Source organism: Momordica charantia (assembly GCF_013281855.1).
Source record: "Momordica charantia cultivar OHB3-1 chromosome 10 unlocalized genomic scaffold, Mcharantia_2.0 BLBB01000010.1, whole genome shotgun sequence".
NCBI classification, from domain to species: Eukaryota; Viridiplantae; Streptophyta; class Magnoliopsida; order Cucurbitales; family Cucurbitaceae; genus Momordica; species Momordica charantia.
This window is the reverse complement of record NW_028275158.1, coordinates 1,572,948-1,597,576: the sequence shown is the minus strand read 5'-3', so window position 1 is coordinate 1,597,576 and position 24,629 is coordinate 1,572,948. Positions and strand designations below refer to the sequence as shown.

The following is a 24,629-nucleotide window of genomic DNA, read 5'->3' as shown; positions in this document are numbered from 1 at the left end:
TTCTTTCTTTTTCTTTTAAACTTGTATAGAAATAATTTTAGTAATACTTATGTTGATTAAACTCATTAAATTATGAGTTTGATCTTTAAACTCTTAAACTTTTAATGCGGTGTCTTATAGCCCTTAGAATTTTATAAAAATTTTAATAGATTTTTCAATTTTCAATTCTAAATTTAATAGGCGTTTCGTATTTTCAATCTTTTTTGTCAAATATATCTATAATCTATTAGACTATTTTTAAGGTGAGAACATAATAAAATAACCTAATTAATAAACACACTTAGAAGTTCAAATATCTATTTGATACTTTTTAAAGTTTATAAACATGTTAGACACAAATTTAAAAATTTAAAGATAAATTTGTAATTTATCCAAATTTAATGGATAAATTTGTAATTTATATTAATTTAAGAACAATTTGTAATTTATACAAATTTGAGCCTCATCGTAAAGCCATTAGACTGATAAATAATACAAATCTCACTTATCTTTGATTAATGAAATAGAAGCTTTCTATTAAATTTTGCTCCTAACAAAAATGCAAATAGCTATTATCATTTGAAGAGATGCATGCAAGACAGACATAATAGAGATTGTATAAGGATTTTTTTTTCTTTTTTTTAGCTAAGAGATTAGAAGAATTTAGAAACTCCCTTACATTTTAACGTTTTCTAATTATACTATTTCATTTTATTGTTGGTGAATGTTAAAATTAACCGATTATAAAATATGTGATTTAGAAGTGTAGAAGAAGAAAAACTCATTAAAAAAAGAAAGGCGAAATTTCTACCGATACTTTTCAACGTTAAATAAAACAAGTTGGGAAACTCAAAATCCAACAAAACACAAATTCTTCTTCAATGACAAAAGACATATAACTAAAGAAAATACAGAGCAAATTAATTAAACATTCAAAGACTTAGCCCTTAGGAGGAGGTGGAGGAGATTTATAGTGTCCCTTCCAAGGGCCAATCCAATTGATCTCTAATAAATAATCTCCTGCCCTTAACACTGCCATAGTTCATCTCACCTGTTGAAAAAAACATGAAGTATGGTAACTAATTATTAGAGAAAACAATGATCTCTCTCTCTTTTAATTTCCATCGAAACCATATAGTATATATTGTATCATTCATTTACTTGTGAATTTGTGAAATGATCATCTGACAAAGAGAAAACTAATTAGAGAATTACCAACAAGTTTCCATTGAGAAACGTGGAAAGCAAGGAGAAGCAAATCAAAGAAGAAGATCAAATCTCCTGTGGGAGCCATTCAATTTTTGGTTGAGTTGGAGAAAGAGAGTTTATGATGGCCATGGATATATAACAATTGGAGAGCTTCACTTTGAAGACGTTAGTCAATGAAGTTGGCCATGGATATCTTTTAGCTTCTTTCTTTGTTCTTGAGATCTTATTTTGTCCACAAATATTAATGAATGGTCGGATTTTACGTAAGATTGTTAATTAGAGTAGAGGTGAAAAGAAAATAATTAAAGAGTACAGATGTTTTTTAACAGCTAATCAGTGATGTAAAATATATTCGGATTTGTAATATCAATCCAATAATGTTTTTATTAGAGACTTAACCAAACTTATTTCTAAAAATTCGAAGAAAAAAAAAAAGAATACAAAGGAACTGAAAATGTTAATGGAGAAAAAAGTGGTTGTCGGAATCGTTAGGTTCCAATTGGCCTGGGAATAAACCGACCCCGTTACCACTCACACACGCCACTGCACGACGATTGGGGGTAACGTAGGCTCTGGGAAGCCAGTCTTTCAAGGCTGTTTCCTCTGGGCTTTACTTTTTAGGGTCCAAGATGCAAGGCCCAATTACTCCGTCGTTCACAAATGGGCTTTTACCCAAACAAAAAGATCCCTGGGATTTGAGAACTCAGCCCAATCTGAAGATGATTAACAATTCTTCAACCACTTTAATGCCCCCACACGGGTTACAAGCTTGCGTTACCAAGCTCGACGATTGTTACGTCTCCCGCTTCATTACATAAACACAGCTGTGGGATTATTTTCTTTCAATGTGGGACCAACGACGAGGCCAAATTGCCACTAGCTAAATTCAACTCACACTTACAAAGATCACAACGTATATATTTATATATAAGATAAAAGTAATTTATGTCGGTTGATTCTTGTTTCTTGTTTATTATTTTTAATTTATTAAAAAATAACCATCTATATTTATTGTTTCTCATTTTTTAGAAACCTTATCAAAATTATATAGAGATTTTAGAAACAACGAGTTCCTATTTCTAATTTGTTCCAAAACATAGTAATATATTGTTTTGTTTTATCATTCTTGAATCTATTGATGTTTGAGCCATGTAATTCTATTTTTTATTATTAAAGAGAGGAAAACATAAACATGAAACAGAAATGTTATTGGAAAAATCAAGGCAACACTCGCTCAGGTTCCAATAAGCCACATCGACGACACTCGAGCAAAGCAGAACGCACCAAGATGAAGGGCCAAGCGCACTTGGACGACTTGTGTGGTAGACAGCCATCGAAGGTGGTGTTGACACATTGTGTCCAAATCATGATACGCTCCAGAGAATCTCCCAAGACGTCGTCGCACCCTCTTGTAATATGCAAAGGGAATAAGAGTGTCAGTGGTTCAACATCCTCCCGACACGACTTTCCTCTCTCTGTGCCTCTCTCTCACACACACTCTCTCTCGCGATGTATAAACAACACGGAAACCCTAAGCACACTCTTATACGAATTCGACACACGTTTTCAAGCAAACTCTCAGTGAGATTCTTACATTAGATACTTACTCCATGCTCGTTTTCTCTCATCTTAAGTTCTAACTTATCCATCCAAGCGCATTCGACAGAGCATCACTGACCACACCAATGTTATATTTCTACATGTAGATGAACTTTGAGCTAGAAGATGAAGACCCCCTAAGGAGATGTAAACGAATGCTCTTCGAGTTGGTATCTAAATCATAGTAAGTTACCGTCAACACTCCTACAGTCATGTGGCACTTAAGTGGCCAATCCAGAAATCGACATCAACGACAGCGAATATTCCCAAATGGGCCATTAGATGATTATTTTCTTATATTCAACCACTTATGAGTTTAGATTTAATCCGTATATACCATAAATTATTTTTGCATATATATTAAATAGTATATACTTGACATTTTACCTTTGCATTTTCCCTACCTCCAAGTTGCATAGATAACGACTTATGTTTATTTATACATATATAATGGAAAAATGTCAATCCACAAGCCGAAATGGTACGTTTGACCATAAACTGACCCGAAAAGTTTGAAATCAAAAAAAGGAAAGAAAAGAAAAATGGTTGTCGAGTTTAGAGCATCACATTGAGCACAATTGGGATTTGGAAGAACCAGCCCGTTATCCTTTCACTGACCAGAACCGGAGGTGACACTGCTCTGTGAAACCAGCCTCGTGCGGTTTCCTCCAATCTAAGGGCAGAGCACCTCGGGCCTTCACCCAAGACACAAGGCCCAACTCCATTCTTGAAATGGGCAAGCCAGAAGATCTCTTCCGTAGCCCGGCCCAATGAAATGGCCCATCCTTCAACCACATTAAAGCCCCCCATTGGGTTACAAGCGTGTGTTACCAGGCTCGGCGATTGAGCTATCTCCCGCTTCATTACATAAAGAAAACTGTGGCTTTAATTTCTTTCAATATGGGACGAAGAATGAGGTTGGAACTTGGAAGCCTCCTCATCCCCATAAATCTTTGTTTCAAATTTTTTTAGGAATCGACATCTACCGACGAAGAACATTACCAAATGGGCCTTTAGATGATTATTTTCTTATCTTGAACCGCTTGTGAGTTTAGATTTAGATTTAATCCGTATATACCACCCATTATTTTTGCAGTTATTACATATATACTAAGTAGTATATACTAGACATTTTACCTACCTCCAAGTTGCATTGATAAGTGTTTATTTATAAATATATAATGGAAAAATAAGCCGAAATGGTACGTTTGACCAAAAAATGACCTGGAAGGTTGAAACCAAAAAAATAATAAATAAAAAGTAAAAAATGGTTGTCGAGCTTAGAGAATCACTTTGGGCACAATTGGGCTTGGGAAGAACTGGCCCGTAATCCTTTCACAGAGTGGAATTGGAGGTAACACTGCTCTGTGAAACCAGCCTCATGCGGTTTCCTCCGATCTAAGGGCACAGCAACTTGGGCCTTCGCCCAAGACACAAGGCCCAACTCCATTCTTGAAATGGGCGATCCAGATCATATCTTCCGCAGCCCAGCCCAATGAAATGGTCCAATCTCCAACCACGTTAATACCCCCACATGGGTTACAAGCCCGCGTAACAAGGCTCGGCGATTGAGCTGCCTCCCGCTTCGTTCCATCAAGAAAACTGTGGCTCTCATTTCTTTCGATATGGGATAGAGAATGAGGCTGGAACTTGGAAGCCTCCTCATCCCCATTACTCTTTTTGTTTAGAAACTTTTAGAATGTGAAAACTGAAAACCTGAGCTTTGATTTTCATATAAAAAACATGCAGATAATCTCAATACCTTAATGTTTAGAGTAAAGAAACGAAGGTTTAGAAAATGGTTTTGACCGGAGACAAATTTGAAGAGATTTAACAAAGATGAGATAGGAACATAACCTATCTTTGAGTTCAAATTTCACAATCGAGCACTATTTATTTTTATAGCTTTCCTATCGACAATTTGACATGAGGAAAAAATTGGAACGATAAAGTAAGGCCAATATATACCTACAAATATTTGTGCAAATTAAGATTCAAAATGGACAATATCACCTATATATATATAAAGATATATTTCAAACATATATTATAAATGTGGAGGTTAGAAATTTAACCTCTGAATATTTCGAAAGACATATTTAGGCAATTTTTGTTGCCGATCATTAATCTAGTTAGCAAAGTTTTTTTTTTATAGAGAATTTCAAATTATCAATCTGCTTCTCCCTTTAATTGGAGTGCCTTGACTCCTCGAAAGTAAGTAAAATAATCACCCAATTAAGTTTGAGATCATGATATGTTTTATATATAAATTTTTTCCAACTAATATGTGAATATATAAAATGTGCTTTCTTTTGGGATAATTTTTAGGATTTTTCATTTTAGTCTCATATCTTTGTTTATCATAATAACAATGATATATATAAACTAATAAAGGCATCTCTCATCTCAATTAAATTGTCGCACACAAACCTTAAACATGACCGTCACTTTCATCATCTAACTCACATCACACTTACATTGGAGTTTTATTTCTCATCTATTTTTTTATCGGGAATACTCGCATGTTATGATCATACACAATTTCGATAAGGAAAATAGCTCGAGCATTGAGAGAACAACGAGTTACATGTAGGATTAGAGATTGATGCTCCCAAAATGCCAATAACAATACCAAATTAAAGGAAAAACGCACAGTTGATTGATCAAAAGATTTGGAAATGTGATCTAAGGGTTGCTTAATATTGGAGGGACATAGCCTCCACCCCATGGGACATCATCAGCAAATGGTTTCTTCACTTTTGCTACCTCCACCCCCATCTTACCTGATACCAAAAATCCAAATCTAAAAAGTTAAAATCACGACAATATAAATCTTATCTTCATTCTTAAACTTTTTTATAGATGTTGTTTTCGTGGTTATGTTCAGTTTCTAATCTATCGATCGTATGCTTAGTATGTGAGTTACATTTTTTTATTTCAACAGTAAAATTGTTAATTATTCTACTCAAATCCAAATTATAGAAACCTACAATTATGTTTTTAAGTTTCACCTAACTATACATTAACACTGTTTTTTTCAAAAGAACAAACGCATAAATCAAAATACAAACTACATAAATTTATAGAAATGGAAGCTTTATTTCTAAATTCTCGAAGTAAAGTGACGTTCGTCATCGGAATGAACAACTTACGAGTGCGCGATTTGTGGTGAAAAGGAGTGTTGCTTGTTGCAGAAACAGAAGAGGCAATGAGAAGAAAAGCAAAGAAAAGTAGCTTGATCAACACAAACAAAACTCTAGTGGTGGACGCCATTAATTTTTTTTCTGATAGCTGAAGATGGGGTGATGTTAGGCAAACTAAAGGATTAAACTTGAAAATGGGCCAATGCAAGAAGACTCGATCATTCTCTTCCATGGATGTGTGGATTTAAAGAGTCAAACAAGTCGGCCAATTTAAGTGGTCGAGGCTTTGTTTTGGGATTTTATTGCTGTGTCGCTGCCCAACTTTTGATTTTTCGGACACAACCTAGTAATAGGGATAATAATTGGTTTCCCATGGCTAGATATTTTTTCTTCCTCATTTCAACATCAATGTATTTTAACTTTTTTACTTTTACCCAAAAAAACAAAGAAAAGAAAAAAAGAAATATAGTACAATTGAAAAATGTTAAGGATTAAGTTGAATTTGTTTAAATAATAAAAGACTAAATTTAAAAAACATTCTAACATTGAAAACTCAAAAATATATGTTTAATTTTTGGAAAAGTACCTTTTTTTCGTCCCTAAATTGTAAGTTATATACATTTGATTGGTTCCTATGTTTCAAAATCGCGTATTTTTGCCACTTAAATGTTTTCAAAAATATGTTTAAATATAGTCCTTATACTGACGAATTTGTTAAGTTTAATGAAAAGATGACTGGAGTTTATGATGTAAAATGGATCAATTATTTTTTCTTTTTTTTTTTAACCTTTTGAAAATCATTGTCAGATATTCTGAACAAGAATTAGTTCATATACCTTAACAAATTTGTGGAAATAGATTATTCCAAGTGTCGTGGATCGGTGAGGTTATTAGATGACCATTATTACAATATGTGTAGTGTTGATCACGCAACACGAAATGAGGATGAATAACCTATCATGATTATATTCGAAATCAATATCACGATTTATAATGTAATTGGATCACCAGACGGTCTTGAAGAGTGCTTTTCTTAAACTAAAATAATGATTTGTAGGATGAGGAAGTTTTTTTCCACTATTTAGTGATGTAAGCACCGAATCAATCCATAAATCGAAAAAAGAAGGAAAAAAAAAGAAAAAAGAAAAAAAGAGAGAAGGAAGGAAGGCAAAAACAATAGACGGTCTTGAAGAGTGCTTTTCTTAGACTAAAATAATGATTTGTAGGATGACGAAGTTTTTTTCCACTATTTAGTGATGTAAGCACCGAATCAATCCATAAATCGAAAAAAGAAGGAAGAAAAAAGAAAAAAGAAAAAAGGAGAAGGAAGGGAGGCAAAGACAAAAAAAACAAAAAAAATGGTTGTCGAGTTTAGAGCTTCCCATTGGGCAACAATTGGGCTTATGAAGAACCGGCCCGTTTTCCTTTCACTGATCAGAATAGGAGGTGACACTGCTCTGTGAAGCCAGCCTCATGCGGTTCCCTCCGAACTAGGGGAACTAAACCGTGGGCCTTCGTCCAAGATTCGGAGCCCAATTCCGTTCTTGAAACGGGCGGGCCAGATATAGTGTTTCTCAACCCGGCCCCAATGGATCAGCCCAACCTTCAACAACTTTAATGCCCCCACTTGGGTTATAAGCAGGTGTTACCAAGCCCGGCGATTGTACAGTTTCCCGGGTCATTACATACAGAAGGCTGCATCTTTAATTTCTTTCAATATGGGACAAAGAATGAGGTTGGAACTTGGAAGCCCCTCATCCCCATAAATTTTTTTATCAAAATTTGGAAATTGAAAATTGAAAAACCCCTGAGCTTCAATTTTCATATAAAAATAGAGTTTAGAAACTAGTCTTAGCAAAAGCCTTTGAGATAAATGGAAGAAATTTAACGAATATAAAATATGGACCTAACCTATCTCTGTGTCCAAATCTTAGAATCGAACACTACCTTACTTGAATATAGATATTATATAAAAGTATTACAAAGACGAATATAGTTTTATATTAACAATTTGACTTGTGGAAAGAAAATGAAATGATAAAGTAAGAGCAATATGTCAATTTGAATGAAGTTTTCGGGCCTAAGTCTATAAACAAATATTTATGCCAGTTAAAATCTAAGATATGCAATATCATATATATACAATCGCGTAGATATATATGAAAAGATTTATTAGAAGATACTAACTAAAGCCATGTCCTAAACTTAATTGTGTGTAGATGAAAAATCCTTGTATCCTTGACTAAAAAGTGGTATGAGACGGCCTTGTTTATTTTAATAACTAGTATGTTGTAGATCTATATATTATACAGATGGATATGTTTAGCTAATAAAAATATTGGATAAAAGGAAACGATTGTGAAGGTTGCAACAAAAGAGTAATTGTCATTCATATTACACAAATATCATTCTAGTTGAATTGTATTAAGACAAACAATCTGTTGTTGAGAGAATGGTTGATCTATGATTAAGAACAAGCTCTCCCAACATTCCCAATACGGATGAATGAGAAATACTCGATAGTTTTTACATCAATTAGAAGTAAAGAAAATCACAAGTAATGAAAACATCTCCATTGCCATAGGGCCGATGATGATCCCAATATCAAAGACACAATAATACAATATGATTGAAGGCCATGGCTTAAAACAGAAACAAGTTGATCCTTGTGTCAAAATCCAATAACGCGAAAGTAAAAAGTAATGAAAGGAAAATACACACAAACAATACTCGAGATTCAACTTAGTCGTCCTTAGGAGGAGGAGGAGACCGAGGAGGAGAATAATTTCCCCTCCAAGAAACATCCAACTCTCGAATAATAAGTAATCTCTTGCCTCTCAGTTTCACACCATCCATCTCCATCGCCGTCTTAAGAGCCACCACGTTGGTTCCAACAAGGAGAAGCAAAGCAAAGAACAACACAACCAAATTAGCTGTTGGGGAACCCATTATGTGTTTGGTTACTTCAATTGATTCTGGTTGCAGAGAGCTGAACCTAATGTTTTGAAGAAATATTAAGGGATCTTTACAACACTTTTGGTTCCGCCAATGTTTTCATTTTACCACTCAACTTGAGTCAATGAAGTCGGCCATAGATTATATATTCTCTTTCGCTAATTTCTCTTTCTAACGCGTCAAAATAAAATATCATTCATAACCCAATTTTCCTCTCTTTGCCTTTAATGTTAAAAACAGTTAAAACAAAAACCCCTCACTTTAATATCCTTCACCAAGCAGGGAAAAAAAATAGTTGTCGGGTTGAGAGCTGCCAAGTGTGCTCTATTGGGCTTGGAAGAGCCGGCCCGTTATCCTTTCACCGTCGAGAATAGAAGGTGACGTTGCTCTGTGAACCAGCCTCACGCGGTTTCCTCCAATTCAAAGGCAATGCATCATCAGCTTTCGCCAACAATGTGAAGTCACACTCCCTGCTTGAAATGGGCGGCCCAGTGAACCTCTTGACAAAGCCCGATCCAGTTGGTAGGACTAACCCTTCAACCATCTTGGTGCCCCCCACTTGGGTTACAAGTTTGAGTGATCAAACTCGGCGATGGGCCATGCTCCCACTTCATTTGATAAAGAAGGACGTAGTTTCTGTTTCTCTCGATGTGGGATAAAAGGTCACGTTTGAAGTTTGGAATCCTCCTCATTCCCATCGCTCCTAGGAACAAAAATAACCATTTATAATGAGAAAGGGAGCCATGAAACTACTCTTTGATTGGATAGAGTTTTGAATGAATGCTCGAGAGTTTTTTTTTGGTAAATTAGAGGTTGTTTTTCTGTTTTAAAGTCTTATTCTAAAATTGTGTTTTGAAAATGCTCAACAATCTTAAATACTACTCTAATAGTATTGATATATAAAAATCAAGAACTAAAATCAGCAAAAATAAGCTAATATACATTTCTTTTCTCGGGGTGAAGGGTTGATGTGCTTAGACTCCAAAATTTATGGACTCTCTTTCATCAATAGAAATTTCTTATGTAAAAACCAAATGGATGACAATAATAGATTGGCTCTCAAATGAATTAGATCAAAATTTCAAAGTTTAAAGACGGCTAAATTTTGACCATAGAACTAATGTCTTTTCTCGACTATTAATAATGGTACAATATTTTGACCATGTATCATTCGAAATACATTGAATCTAATTCAAATACCAATATCTAATAATCTTATCTAATACATGACATTTATCTCACCCGTTGAAAGAAATAAAGAGTATGGTTTAAGAAATCTACGTCATCTCCATAAAAATTATGTTCATCTACTTGCGATTTGAAAAAAGGCATTATGGGAAAGGAAGATTTATCAACACCCGCATCCCTCTGGGCTCTAGTTGCTTTTGTTTTATTTCGAAGAAAGAAAAAAAAAAAGAAAGTGGTTGTCGTATTAGAGCGTCCATCTGGGCTTTCTAGTGGGCTTAGGAAGAACCGACCCGTTATCCTTTCACTGACGGGAGCTGGAGGTGACGCTGCTCTGTGAAGCCAGCCTCACGCGGTTCCCTCCAATCTATAGGCATAGCAACTTGAACTTTCGCTCAGGATGCAAAGCCCAACTCCAATCTTGAAATGGGCGAGCCAGTAGATATCCCCCAACGGCCCGGCCCAATGGAATGCTCCAACACTTCAACCACAGTAGTGCCCCCACTTGGGTCACAAGCCTGCGTAACCAAGCTCGGCAATACGGTGGACTCCCACTCCAGGTCATAAAGAAGATTGTAAATTTAATTTTTTTCGATGTGGGACAAAAAATGCATCCCATTATTCTTTGATACAAAAATAACGAGAAACAGACCCATGAAACTACTCTTTGATAGCAGAGTTGTGTAAAAATGCTCCAGTTTGTTGTTTTGATACATAGTCCGATAACGTGGTTGTGGTTCTTTTAGATGGGAAATCTTCAATAATCTCAAATACTTTAATTTGTATCGTCGGACATCTATTTAATTTGAAGAAAAATTAACTATACCCAGCAATATGAGCATGGATTATTTTCTCTTCCTGGTGAGGGGAAGAGGGGAAGAGTTGCTGTTTAAAAACCAAAATTTAGAGACTCCCTTCCATCGATAGATAGAAATCTCCTGTGAATTTATGAAACCAAATTAAAGACAAAGGATTGATTTTTCAACAGGTTAAACTAACAATGGCGCTTAAGAATGAATTAAATCAAAGTCAGAGCCAATGTCATTATCCAACCACTAGTAGAACATTTTGATGTTACACTTGAAATTTTGTATACTGGACAGGACACATAAGAAGCTGGAAGTAACTAAATTAATACATATACAATACACACCGACACCAATATCCCTAATCTAATCACATTTACTGGCTGGATTTGCACACAAAACTCTGAGCCCATAGCTTTACACTTCCATCTGAACAAATTAACAGAAGCAAATTGGCAGAAACTGATGTTAGTTGTATGCAGCAGTATTACAATATTAACATTTAGGGAGCTTGATCACTCATTCAGATGACTCGTGACAAAAGTATTTCTAAATATTGAGGGTGTAGAAGTTGAAGTTTATTGATTCTATAAAGCAGACCTTTATTTTAATATCCTGATTTCAACTGCAGATACTTCATCAGTAGCTAAAACAGCATTGCTTTTGGACGAAAGCATGGATACGAAAAGAGAAATTAAAAAAAAAAAAAAAAAAAAGGATGAAAGACTGACAAATTTAGAGCGACCAAAAAACACAAAACAAGGTAATACCATACCATGTGTAGGATATTTAGTCGAATTGAGAAGATTTATTGAGACAATGATACAAAAGACTAATATGATGGCACAAGCAAACCAAGATAGCCTCAAAATAATTACTTCCACATAAATAGGAATGAAATAAAAGTAGGGACAAAAACCTTGTACTGCTACAAGAATCACTTCTTTTGCTTAGCGGTAACAGTTCTCTGTACGGTGGAAACACCATCTACAAATTTGGTCCGGAAAAGAACATTGGCATTGTTAAACATGCCTTCTTTGAGTGAAACCACGATAAACTGTAATATCAAAGAAAAATGAGAAGGATAAAGTTACCAAACATTGTCTGTTTGAGCACATGGTTCACTCATTTACTAATTTGAATCTTCTTCCAACAATGTTTAATGCTAATAGAAGTCATCCTATCTTAAGAATGATTCAATTATTGTATGGCTAATAAACCTATAAGCTTTCATTCTGAAAAGCAAATGTAGAAAAGATTAAAAAAAATAAAAGGGATGAGTATCAAGAGAAATGAAATAAACCTGGGAATGTGGAAAGTGAGCTTTGATCATCCTCCCAATGTTTTGTGTATGGCTTAGATCAAGAGCTGCATCAACCTGAGATTGAGAATCATGAAACAAGTTATGCTGCCTGTACATCCATTTGATGAGGACTATATTTCCTAGTGTATAGGGACAGAAGTGAGTAAAACAAATTAAACCAAAAAAGATTAAGTGAACAAAAGTTTCTGGCCTGCAAAGAATAACGTTGGACAATTAGAACGTTTTGGCATAAAATGGTAAAAAGATTTATGAACAATCAGAAAAGTGAAAAAATGCCTTCTCATAAAATGTGGAAAAGATTTATGAATATAGGAAGATCGAGCTAATAGTCAAACAGCAACACAAGCTCATACAGTAAATAAACTGGAGCTAATCTCCACCAAATTTCTCAACCAAGAACTACAGGATCAGAAAATTGAACAAACCTCATCCAGTATATAAAGTGGAGCTGGTTTGAAGAGAAGCAATGCTAAAATTAGAGAAAGTGCCAACAAAGATCGTTGACCTCCACTTAATTCTGATAACGACTGCTTCCAAACACCACCAAATGCAACTCGTACTTCAAGGCCATCTAAGAAGCTGCAACCTTCGGGAGGCTCTAGTTTAGCTGTGGTCCCAGGTAGTAATGTAGAAAAGATGGAACCAAAGTCACTGGATAGAGATAATATCAAAAAGGATGCTCAGTCCACTTACTTGAGTCGAGGACGAGGAAAAATGGACACGAAAGAAAAGAATTTAGAGGGCAAACGATCAACATGTAACTACTGACCTGTTAACTTTCACCCAAGTAACTTTCAGGGTTTCCTTCTTTTTCTCGTCTAATTCTTCAATCACCTTCTTTATTTTAGACTTATCGTTCTAGAAAATAGAGTTTAGTTAGTAACATGTAGACAAGAAAATGAATGGACAATTGACAAAACTAACCTCAATGATGTTTTTCTTTGACATCAGATCATTGTACTCATCCTCTGCTTTCTCAAACATCGCCATTACTTTCTTGTTCACCCTTTTCTCAAGGCTTCATATGCAAAGAGAAGAGTTCAGAGTATAATAATCAGTTAAACATCAGTCAAGATGTGTATTGCATAATTGCAAAAGCATGCCCAATATGCCAAAAAAATTAGAATGGCCATTCAAAATAATTGTTGGAAATTTGAATTGCTAAGCCATAGCCACTTACTTGGATTGTTGAGCCTGCAGTCTTTCGAGTTCTTCTATAGCTTTACAAGGATCACGTGATTCAAAGTCATAATCAGTTCCACTTCTTCCAAATAACTGTTTCTCAGATGCAATCCAAGCATGTTTCTCAACCAGTTTCTCCACTCTAACAGAACAATCTTTCTTTTCCATCTCCAGTCGTTTTACCTGCATTAAAATAGAAGGAATTGTTGATAGTGTCAATTACCTTAAAAAGAATAAGATATAAATATGTTACCTCATTTTCCATTTTCTTCCTCTCAATACTCATTTCACTAAGTTTATGTTGAACTTCTTGCTGCTCTTTGACAATGCAATTGATTTGGTAATCACATTCCTTCATCTTCAGACGGACCATGTTTAGCTCAGACTCAGCCCGCTCCTTATTACTTTTAATGGAGAAAACCTGCAACGGTGAGAGTTAGGTAACAATAATTTCTCTACAACTTGTATGAGCTAAAAGTTCTTTTACCTTGGCCCTCTGTTCTTCTAGTTCTGAGGTTAGACTGTTAATTTGTGTTTTCAAAGCAGCTAACTGAGCCTCTAACGAAGCCTTCTCTTGTACAACAGCGTCCATTTCCATGACAAGCTTCTCCCTTTCATTTTCATGCCCCTACAAGCAAAACCATGTGTTAAAGAGAATCACAGGTTAGACACGATGCTGACAATTAAATAGAACACTGTTATGACTTATAAGAATATGCATTAACAATGAACTACCATGGAATGGAATCACCAAAAGAATAGAATTTCAAGGTGGGTGACTTCCCCATAGCAGTTCCCATATTAAATAGGCATCAATTCTTGTAATGAGCAGATGAAAAGTGTCAGGATGAAGTCCCTTTACCTTCATTTTCCGGTAATATTTGTGTTTTTCTAAAATTATATTCAATTTTGTAACCTGTCTTGTGAAGTTTGAAAAAGGTGACCTACCATAGTCAGTGAACGCAAAATTTTGAATATCATCAAAAATAAAAGAATTACGTACAGAAGGCATGTAATCCACATTTCCTTAATTATCAATTTTCAATGAGAAAGGAAACGATATGATGGTTATTTCTACTGAAACTATGTACCTTTAAATCCTTTAAACATGACTGCAGTTTAGATTTTGTTGCCTTAATCTTTTGCTCAAGGTCTTTTAGCCTTCCTTCCCGATTATTGTCATGTTCTTTGATTGATTTTTCAAGCAATGACACAGCATTTACACAATCCTTATATTCAAGTTCCTTTCCTTTGGCAGCAGCTTTTGCTTCTTCGAGCTCCTGCTCAATCCTCTTCACCGATTCACCAAGCTAAAAGGCACCGAGAGAATAGAGTGACAAGCCGAAACAAATTAAGTTCAAGATAAGGAGATATATATAAGTATCAAAGTACAATCTAATCATGAGTCGCAACATTGCCCTTGTCTAAAGGGTTCACAAGCGACAATACCTTATGATGCTCATTTTGCTCTGCCCTCGTCTGAAATAACGAAAGATCATACATTTTAAGCTCTAATTGTGCTTTTAAGTCCACAAACTTTTTCTGAAGTGGAAGAATCTCTGAAATCTGAAATATGAAAACAAATAATCATTAGAAATTTGAAATAGGTAGCTGACCAGAATACCCTTGAATTTTCTAAAAGTATTCAACCAAGTACCTAAGATAATTTTAAATTTTCAGTCAAGAAATACATGAAAATTGTGCAGCCTTCAACAAGTAATAGATAGATAGCTTGACAAATAGTCTAAAAATACACTTGGACATTACGGTATTTCCCCCTGTGCATGAAGACCAAACTTGACAGAAAAATAGTAAGACAATCATCACATGACAAAAGACAAAAATTGGTAATATCAACATAAAGAGAAGTCAGCAGTTTAACACTTTGAAGGTGAAAGTTCAACTGAAATAAAAGGAAAATGCTCAAGTTATCAAATTTTTACTAATTTAGTTAACTTTAGAATTATCAGTCCAAGCGTAAGGAAAGAGATGTCACAACTGATTATAAAACATAAACTGAGAACATGCTTGCGAAACCCTTTGTCCCTTTCCACTATATGTCAGTGTCATGCAGCATGAAATAACATATATAAAGAAAAAGAAAAAGGAGAGGGAGAGATCAAGCATTCTATATTTTTTTTTGTAATAAAGCCATTGCATTACCCATAGAAATTATTGCTTCAAAAACCAAGGTATAAACCGCAACCAATGGACCTCACAGAGATACTGTAGAAATCTCAAATTAATTGGCTTGCTTATATTTCTCGGAGTCAAGACACTGCACAATATACCTTTGCTTCAATTTCAGATAATTTTCTCTGATGTATGGAAAGTTCGGCTTCCATCCCAGCCAAATCATGAAGCTGCCTCAACAATTGACCACCACCCCTGTAAAGAGAGATCATTTCTTAATATCTGACTAACTGAAAGCTAAATTCAAAATTTAGAAGCATCTTAACAATGCAAGCTTGAGAGCACATTAGCTATTTTCATTCGAAATATAATCATATAGAGAGCTTAAGGGTGTTCTTTAAAATTAATTGAAACATCTTAGATATGCAAGGAAGACCCGTTTTGCATATCAATAATTATTAATGCCCATACTAGACCCAGAAAGAGAAACTCGAGTTGTGGTTTACTTGCGACTTCCTCCAGTCAATAGACCACTCGGCTGAAAAATGTCACCTTCAAGCGTAACGCTTGGGGTGTGAATTTCTCTATTAAAAGCAACCTGTAGATTGATAAATAACAAAAAGGCTATATTGAGCAAACTTATTAGTTTATCTAAGAACAAATCATTGCTCTAGAAATGGACACTAAATTAACGTACCTCTTTTGCAGCATCAATATTTTTGCAAACAAAGGTCGAACCAAATACATATTCCATCGCACTCTGCAACATCCACCAATTTACAGAAACAGGTTATTCGCATTAAGAAAACAAAGTTCCCTGACCAACCAAAAAAACAACTGCAACAGCCCATTACTACTGCATACAACAAGGTTGCTAAATCAAACTTCAACTGCACAAAATTTCCTTTATTTTCCAGTGATCAATTAAATATTTTTTTCCTTTCATCACGATCTCATAGTCATAGCAAAGAAAACCCAACATATGTCAACAATTCAAGCCTATAACCACGGAAATCAAGATGTAGTCCCATCCAATCAAAAGGCCAATTGCAAGCGTACCTTCAATTCTTCGTCATACCCAACTAAAGAAAGTGCAAGTTCTGCGTTCTCCTTCCCAACCTAAAAAGGGAATGACAGGAAAAAAAAAATTTATCCGAATAGACCAACTTACAATGCCTACTAACTGTAAGAGAGTTCAGTTAAATAACCAACCAATTTGACAGCAGCATGTTGAATTCTATGGGGAACAGGATGCGATTGTATCTTGTTCAATGGTATAATTGTTACTCTCCTCCGAAGTTCACCATTCTGAAGCAATTGCTTTCCAGTATTTTCATTGTCCACAACTATATTAAACATTTTTCCACCGGCAGTGACCTGCATATTCACTTAATGTGAGAGCACATATTCTGTAGATATCAATCGACGGCAAGATTTAGACCAAGCTGACCTCTAAGGCGGTCATTGCAGAACTATCCTTCACTTTGATAAGTTTTGCAACTACTCCTTTCACCTTTGACCTATCAAAATTTTTTACAGGATCCCGGTATTTGAACTCAACGCTAGCTAATTGTGCTGAAAGATTGCGTATCTCATCTTTCAGCTTCTGCACTCTCTCCAATTCAAATGCACGTTCCTGCATAAAGATATAGGTGCAAGGCATGATCAATCAAATGAATATGGAAGCATCAATTAGTTAGTACAGAGAATCATAAGAAATTACACCGACCCTTTGTAAAGATTCTAAGTGGCCTTCTTTATATGGAAGAGACTCCAATGCAAGCTTGACATTTTCTACATCTTTTCTTTTAGCATTTAACTCATTCTCTACAGAAATAGCTTCTTCACGCTTTGAAAATAATTGCTTAGTCTTCTCCTTAAGTTCCTTTTCACAATGGCTTATTTTTGTTTTCAATTGTTTTAGTTCGGTTTCAGCACTCCCAACAGCTACCTTAGCATCGCCTAGTTGATCTTCAAGACATTTCTCCTCATCTCCACTTCCCTTACCAGCTAATACTCCCTGTAAAAGTTTTTTTTACAATCATACATTCAAATGTCAAACGATTCAGTCTGTTATTAAGAGATGTTACAGTAAATGAAGTGCCAATAGTGCAGTCAACATATAAACCCCTTGGTTACCTGATATTCTTTCTCGAAATCTTCCAAGTTCTTAGACAGCTTTTCAACTGATTTTCTAAGATCAGCTGCTCCTTCTTCAGCCTTTCTAACAGCAGAGGCCCTCTCTTCTGCAGAGTTCTTTGAATCTTCTATATTATTGATCATCTAACAAAGCCCAAATGCAAAAATTAGAAAAATAGGAGCCAAAAATGTGAAATTTATATGAACTAAAGATAACTAAATAAGCATTCTAATCAAGCTCGTGAAGCTTGATGGGCATATAAAATCATGTTTGAGATAATAATCCAGAAACCTTTTCAGCATTTTCCTTTTCACCCTTGAGAGTGTCTTCTTTGTTATCCAGTATAGTTACTTCCCTAATAAGATCTTCAGATAGCAGATCCACTTTCTCTGTCAAAGTTTTTACTTCCCCCCCCATACTGGCTTCCTTTTCTGCTGCCAGAGTTGAGATTTTTGTCTCCAAATCTTTTATCTCAGACTGCATCCTTACTGTACCATCATCAATCTCAGAAATATTTGCCTTCATTTGTTCTACCTGGCTGACTGCATGATCCCTAATGTTTTCAGCCCGCACATATTCATAAGCTATGCAAAACCTCTTAAGCCTATCTAAGTCAGCATTGCCGTTGGACCATTGCATGTACTGTATTCGTTCTTTTCTCAACTTTTCTAGTGCAGGCAATATTTCCTGGTCAAGAAGATTGTTGATTTCATCTACCTTATTTTGCTTCTTATCAAGTGTTTTCAAAGCAGCCTCTTTCTTAGTCTCGTACATTCTTGTCCCAGCAGCCTCTTCAAGCATAGATAAAATTTCTTGCGGTTTCATATTCAAAACCTTGGTGATGCGACCTTGCATAATCAGAAAATGTGGATTATTAACGTTAAGCTGCACTGAGTGGAAAAGATTTTGAACTTGACTAGGCTGCGCAAGTTTCCCATTGATCAAGTACTTGTTCCGCCCTCCAACCACAATCTGCACAATGTGTTAAATTAGCTTCAAGCATCAAATTTGATAATTTGTCAAAAGACGAGTCACTGATTGAGGGAAGAAACATGCTTTTCTTCTTCCATTCTAGAAACACAGAAAATCAAGGTTGTCGGATGTATTTTCTATCCTGTACCCCAAACGTGAAAATGTTAACCGTATGACACACTATTGTCAAAAATGCACTTCCATAGCCTTAAAATAATATGGTACGAAACATAGATCAATGGTGATTTTTTAGGTTAAAAATTCTAAGTCTAATGCTTCCTAGGATTTTGAATTGTAAGAGCATTGAAATGTGGCTCCAAAACAAAATGCAAATCGAAAATACAAAAGAAAATCAAACTTGAAAGAGTCTTAGAGATTGTACGTAAGCAGTAACAAACAACTAACCTAAAAGAAGAACTACAAGTCTAAGACAACGCATAGAGAGTGCAAGTTATGAATTTGCTTTGACCTGGAATTTTATATACATTTCTGTGAAATTCTGACAAATTACTAACAACCATAGGTGCCCGCAGGGTTAAGCAAGTTCATTAGAAGTTATAAAGAAAAATATGAACTTCAGCACATGTGCAGCAAATCATTAATACGTTGCAGCCACTGATCGACAGTTTGTTTAAGGTCCATTACTAAACTTGGCAATAGTAACAAAAAAAATCAACTAGCCTAAAAAGAGAAAATTCCATCATATTTTAACCCCAAAAAAGAAATGAAAATTCGGCTAATCAACTACAAAGTTACAGCACCTGTCTCGTCACCGTAATCTCCTGATGATCCTCATACCCAAGTGGACTTCTTTTTCTCTCAGAATTATCGAACACAACCGACACTGTTGCCTTGGTAATTCCAGCTTGCCCCTGCTTGTACACTAGCTCCTGAAGATTCGAAGCTCGAACCTGCTGCAAATTGGTAATTCCCAGAACAAAGCAAATCGAATCTAGAATGTTGGACTTTCCAGAACCGTTGAGCCCAGTAATTGCATTGAAGTGAGGATCAAAACCCGGGACCACGGTCCTCGTCGCGTAGGATTTGAACCCCTCCAGACAAATTTCCTTGATGTGCATCGTGCCCAGAAGCTCAAATTTTTTGTGTGATTACTGGTAACTGAAACTCGAAATGGAAAACGAGGGGTTTTGGTGTATTCTGAAGAACCCCTAACAGAGATTGTTAGTAGGGTTGTTTAGACGTTAGTGAATCGGGTTCGGAGATCGAAACCCTAGAGCTGTAGATTTTCAGAGAGACCTTCTTCGGAAAATTTCGAAGTGAAATATTTGAAGCTTCGTCTCTCGAACAGACAAGATGTGTGGCAAGAACTGGAAGGCGGGAAACTGCTCCTTTCTTCTTCTTCCCCATTTTCAAAAAATATTAATAATTAAAACAAAAAAAATGGAAGTAATAAAACTATTTTTCAATCGGGCTTTGGGTAAAACTATGGGCCGCGGCCTGCATTCATGTTGAATCCAAAATAAAATGGAAATTTTCTGTTTATTTTCTGGAACATAGGAAATTTACATAAAATAACTAAATTCTTAGACAATTTTGTATAATTTTAGACCTTTTTTTTAAGAGCGAATTTGGTTGTATTTAAGACTCACACGACGAACAAAGATTTTTCAATTGAATGATGTAGTCAGGCATCAAAAATCATTTAAAGTAAACATTTAGAAAGATCTTGGATCTCCTCCATGTTGGGAAAATATGCAGAAGAAGCAATATAAAAGTATTCAATGGAAACCATAAGAATAATAATCTTTTTAGAAGTGTTCAATGGGAACTATAAAAACACAATGATGATAATCTTTCGAAAGTATTCAATGGGAAACCATTTAAAAAGAAAAAAGGAAAAATAGGTGGTTGTCGGCCTGAGAGCTTCCATCTGAGCTTTTTAGGGGGCCTGGGAAGAATCGGCCCGTCGTCCTTTCAATGATGAGAGTTGGAGGTGACGCTGCTCTGTGAAGCCAGCCTTACGCGGTTCCCTCCAATATAAGGACAGAGCGACTTGGGCTTTCGCCTATGACAACAAGGCCCTACTCCAATCTTGAAATGGGCGAGCCAGTAAATATCTAACATCTGCCCAGCTCAATGGAAAGATCCAACATTCAAACACCTTGGTACTCCCACTAGGGCTAAAAGCCCACGTTACCGAGCTCGGCGATCGTGGTGCATCCCAGTAAGATTCATAAAGAAGATCGTAGCCTCAATAACTTTCGATGTGGGACAAAAAATGAGGTTCATCCCATTATGCTCTTAGAATGAGAAAATGGCACGCATCTCAAAGATAGCACCTAGTGGGGTTGTAATAGGGCTAGGTTCCTTTCCCAGTGAAACATAAATGTACATATTTTTCGAAAACATAAAATTGTGGTTCTCCAAAGAAAAAAAAACCATAACTGTGGGATAGTAAAATTCATATTAGTCTTTTAATAATTTTGATTTGACCTTTGTTATAAATATTTTTAAAAACTTTGGCTATATATTTTTATATGAACCATAGATAAAGGAAACTAGAGTGGATCAATACATACATCCTCAAAAACTAGCACTGACTTATAAATATATATATATATATATATATATATATATATATATATATATATATTTAAAGTATTTGACAATATTGAAATTATTGCGGTTTAAAAATGCATGGTCGGTTTGTAGTGATCAATTGGCAATCGATCCACAAGAAAAATATTTATTTATTTATATTTGAGAAGTTGGAAAGAAAAATAGAAAAAATAAATGAGTGGATGAAAGGGAATACAATATGCCATTTGGAAATAAACTTGGAAAGCATCAACACAACAGAATGCACCGACGAGTAGAGGGGTCAATGGGCCAATCCCTACCATTATTTATATAAATATATTTTTTTTCTTTTTTTTTATGTTCTTTTTTCATATATTACTTTTTAAAATTGTGTTTATTAGTCAACACCTTCCTAAATTTTGAAAGTTTTCAATTTCGATTATATGATTTTTGATTCAAACTCCTTATAAAATTTAACCAAATCAAACAAAATTAAAACTTTTGAAAGGACCAAATAATGATTTAGAAACTATAGGTATAAAAAATCAAATATAAATTAAGCTAAGTTTAAGTAAAATACTAATTTAATTTGAGTGGTCAATAAAATATCATAAATTTGAATATCTATATGTTTGTATTCAGAAAGAGGAGAAAGAAAGAAAATTTGAATTTGAGTGTTATTCTTCACTCATTTACAATGATTTTAACTAGACATTCATCAATACTTGTCTTTTCTTGTCTAAGATTGATTTTCACGTGATCATTATTTAAAATTAGAAAAAAAAAATTCACTAAATAGAAAGAAGGTTACCCACGGCAATTCGAGCTTTGAATTTGTTAATATCCCAAGTTGATCAATCAAAATTTGTCATCACTCGATTGACCTAATACTGTTTGGATCCCGAGAAAATTGCTTAGAATTTTCATTCGCTTTCCGATGCAAGAAATATTCATTGTTAGACTACATAAAGAATTGATTGAAAGTCAAAACTCAAAAGAACAAAAAGAGATGAAAATTGGAAGTTTCTGTACGCATTTCGATTGGAGGCTACAGATCACAATTCTAATTACACATCCGCGCTCGGAAAATTTCGACAAAATTCGGCATCGATCAAGGGAGGAAGAAGAAAAAAAAAGATCGAAAATCATCAATCGATATACAAATTCAATCGATCTATCGAGGAAAAAGGAAAAGAAAAAGGAGAGTCATAATTTGAAACACCAGACGAGTTTCAAGAACTCGAAGCAATCAAATGTTTGTAGCCTTCTCTTGCTTTTCTTTCTCAGAGCTTTCATGGCGGACTCTCTTTCCAGAAATCGATCTGTTTCTTCAGTGAAAACACCGTCCCATACGAATTCTTTCATATCATCGCTACCGAAGAAAATGTCTCCGACGTCGTACTTCGATTTTTTGTTGGAAGCGCTGCAAGACTCGCCGCCGTGGAGGCCGCCGTCGCTGCTGCCGCCGCCGCCACCGAATTCGCAGGGGAGGATCCCTCTGGCCATTCACGGAACTGCGCTTCAATAAAGAAATCAGAGTCTCTGAGGGTTGTTTGCCAAATGGCAGTATTTATATGGATGTCAACTTTATTTTATTATTATTATTTTTTTTTTTTTTGAAGTATACGGATATAAATATTATTTTTATTTTGTTTGAAAAAAAATATATTATATTAAGATAAGGATCGGGGTTAGCAGAACTTTTGGTTTGAATGTTAATAAATTAAATTTAAACCATCATGATTGGTGGAGCGTTCCTAAATTTACTGAATAACACTTGAAATTTAGATTTAAATCTCAGTTGTTAGAAACTAATTTACCTACTTTCACTACTGAGTTTATATATCCTTCTTGGATAATGTCATATTTCAAATTCAATAGAACCTATGCAAAAAATATATATATATAATCCAAAATTGAGTTTTAAATTTTCAATATTATCGGATTGAAATTGAGTTTTAAATTTTCAATGTTATCCGATTTGTTGGGTATAATTGTAACCATGTTTATCAACGAAAAATAGTATAGGTTTGCGAGAAAATACTTTAACTTTTAGACCAGATTTAAGAAGCCGTGTCCCCACTTGGCACTCCATCTTATCTGTGAACAAATTTCCTTTTACACATTCACATAGAGGTGAGTTGCTTAGACCCTCCTCATCTCGAGCTAAAGGCTAGTCATGAATTTAATGGCTATAAGGCCACAGGGCATGAGGGAGGCCAGATAGCACGCCTCGATCTCATCCCTTGCAATAATCATATTAACCAAGGCTTGTTTGCGATTGACTTTAGAGGCTTAAGAGATTATTGTTCAAGAATTTAAACCATTTTTAGTATTTGGTAAAATTAATTATTTAATAATTAAATAGATTTTTTGTTTTTTTTTTTGAGTTAAAAGAAACTTCCATTAAAGAAAATAACTTGCCAAGGCTACATTAGTGCGATCATCAGCTTTCACACTGCTGAGAAGCCAAACTGGAAAATCACAAAGTCAAAGAAGGGGACTATTTATAGAAATGACATTTCTAGCCAGAATATGAGCGGCCCTATTTCCCTCACGACGAACATGCTGAATTCGAAAATCGTCAAAATTCAAACACAAGTGTCTGATGTCAACAATCAATGAAGCCACTTCATTTAACCACCCCCATTCTTCTCTATAAGTTTAACCGCTTCGAGGGAGTCAGATTCGACCACCACCTTACTGAAATCCAACCCATCCGGATCGCCAAACGAATTCCTTCTCTGATAGCAAGGGTTTCCACCAAAAGGGGGCTTCCCAGACGCTGGGAAGAAATCATCGCCGCTTGTACCCGATTTTCATCATCACGGATTAAAATCCCTATTCCGGACTTTCCAACAGAGGTGGTACACGCAACATCAGTATTGATTTTTAAAAACCCCTTTGGAGGGGGACACCAGACGATGGGATTGCAGGAGGGGGCCGCTTGCGTCTCCAAGGTCAATTTATTTTTATTCAGAAATTCATTAGCATACTCCAAAATCCATCTACATTTCAAATGAACATCAGGTGTACCATTTTTTAAAATGTGTGAATTTCGATCGTTCCACATGCTCCAGCTAGTAATACCAGCGAGGGTGACTTCTTTTTGCGAAAGATCCGACATCACCTTAGTCCACCGGTCGACAAAACAGCCGTTAAAATTATTAGAAGAATCTAATGCTGGCAGAAGCAAAGACCAGATTTTGGACGCCCGTTTACAACCCACCAGAGCGTGATCCACTGTCTCCTCCTTTTTCAGGCAAATTGGACACATAGGTGACACCTCCATACCTCTTCTCCTCAAGTTTGTCATTACTAGGATTCAATTTCTGATTGCTTTCCACAAAAAAATTTTAATTTTTGGGGGAAGGTCCATTTTCCAGAAATCCTTCCACCACCTCTCATTTTTGTCAGAGCTAGAGGATTGGGAAGGTAGATTCAATCTCATAGCTAACTTG

At 35.3% G+C, this 24,629-nt stretch overlaps 1 protein-coding gene, 1 long non-coding RNA gene and 6 other non-coding genes across 10 annotated transcripts; all 8 read right to left on the bottom strand.

Moving 5' to 3' along the window:
- Positions 1-3,325: 3,325 nt before the first annotated feature.
- Positions 3,326-3,628, bottom strand: LOC148208377 (signal recognition particle RNA). Its single transcript, XR_015788601.1, has one exon.
- Positions 3,629-4,050: 422 nt separating this feature from the next.
- Positions 4,051-4,353, bottom strand: LOC148208376 (signal recognition particle RNA). The gene has a single exon (XR_015788595.1).
- A 981-nt stretch (positions 4,354-5,334) lies between these two features.
- Positions 5,335-6,242, bottom strand: LOC111011653 (uncharacterized). The gene is made up of 2 exons (XR_002601445.2): positions 5,940-6,242; positions 5,335-5,570 (listed from the first exon to the last, which is right to left on the bottom strand). It is a non-coding gene; the product is annotated as an uncharacterized LOC111011653 (long non-coding RNA).
- Positions 6,243-7,284: 1,042 nt separating this feature from the next.
- On the bottom strand, positions 7,285-7,589 carry LOC148208375 (signal recognition particle RNA). Its single transcript, XR_015788611.1, has one exon.
- Positions 7,590-9,172: 1,583 nt separating this feature from the next.
- Positions 9,173-9,476, bottom strand: LOC148208374 (signal recognition particle RNA). Its single transcript, XR_015788612.1, has one exon.
- An 825-nt stretch (positions 9,477-10,301) lies between these two features.
- Positions 10,302-10,607, bottom strand: LOC148208373 (signal recognition particle RNA). Its single transcript, XR_015788584.1, has one exon.
- Positions 10,608-11,088: 481 nt separating this feature from the next.
- On the bottom strand, positions 11,089-19,996 carry LOC111011547 (structural maintenance of chromosomes protein 2-1). Of its 3 annotated transcripts, none has more exons than XM_022285361.2 (21): positions 19,389-19,994; positions 17,947-18,627; positions 17,655-17,798; positions 17,245-17,535; positions 16,966-17,151; positions 16,728-16,892; positions 16,575-16,634; positions 16,213-16,275; positions 16,022-16,113; positions 15,674-15,770; positions 14,832-14,948; positions 14,474-14,692; positions 13,870-14,010; positions 13,636-13,803; positions 13,381-13,565; positions 13,125-13,218; positions 12,970-13,058; positions 12,626-12,851; positions 12,180-12,254; positions 11,796-11,933; positions 11,089-11,305 (listed from the first exon to the last, which is right to left on the bottom strand). In XM_022285361.2, the coding sequence occupies exons 1-20, from the start codon at positions 19,704-19,706 to the stop codon at positions 11,814-11,816; spliced, it is 3,531 nt and encodes a 1,176-aa protein (XP_022141053.1). In that variant the 5' UTR covers positions 19,707-19,994; the 3' UTR covers positions 11,089-11,305; positions 11,796-11,813. The 3 variants fall into 3 exon arrangements, with proteins under 3 accessions (XP_022141053.1, XP_087975120.1, XP_022141054.1); XM_088118994.1 differs by having other exon boundaries at positions 17,467-17,535; XM_022285362.2 differs by lacking the exons at positions 11,089-11,305; positions 11,796-11,933; positions 12,180-12,254 and having other exon boundaries at positions 12,672-12,807; positions 19,389-19,996.
- Positions 19,997-20,488: 492 nt separating this feature from the next.
- On the bottom strand, positions 20,489-20,795 carry LOC148208372 (signal recognition particle RNA). Its single transcript, XR_015788613.1, has one exon.
- Between the last annotated feature and the right edge of the window lie 3,834 nt (positions 20,796-24,629).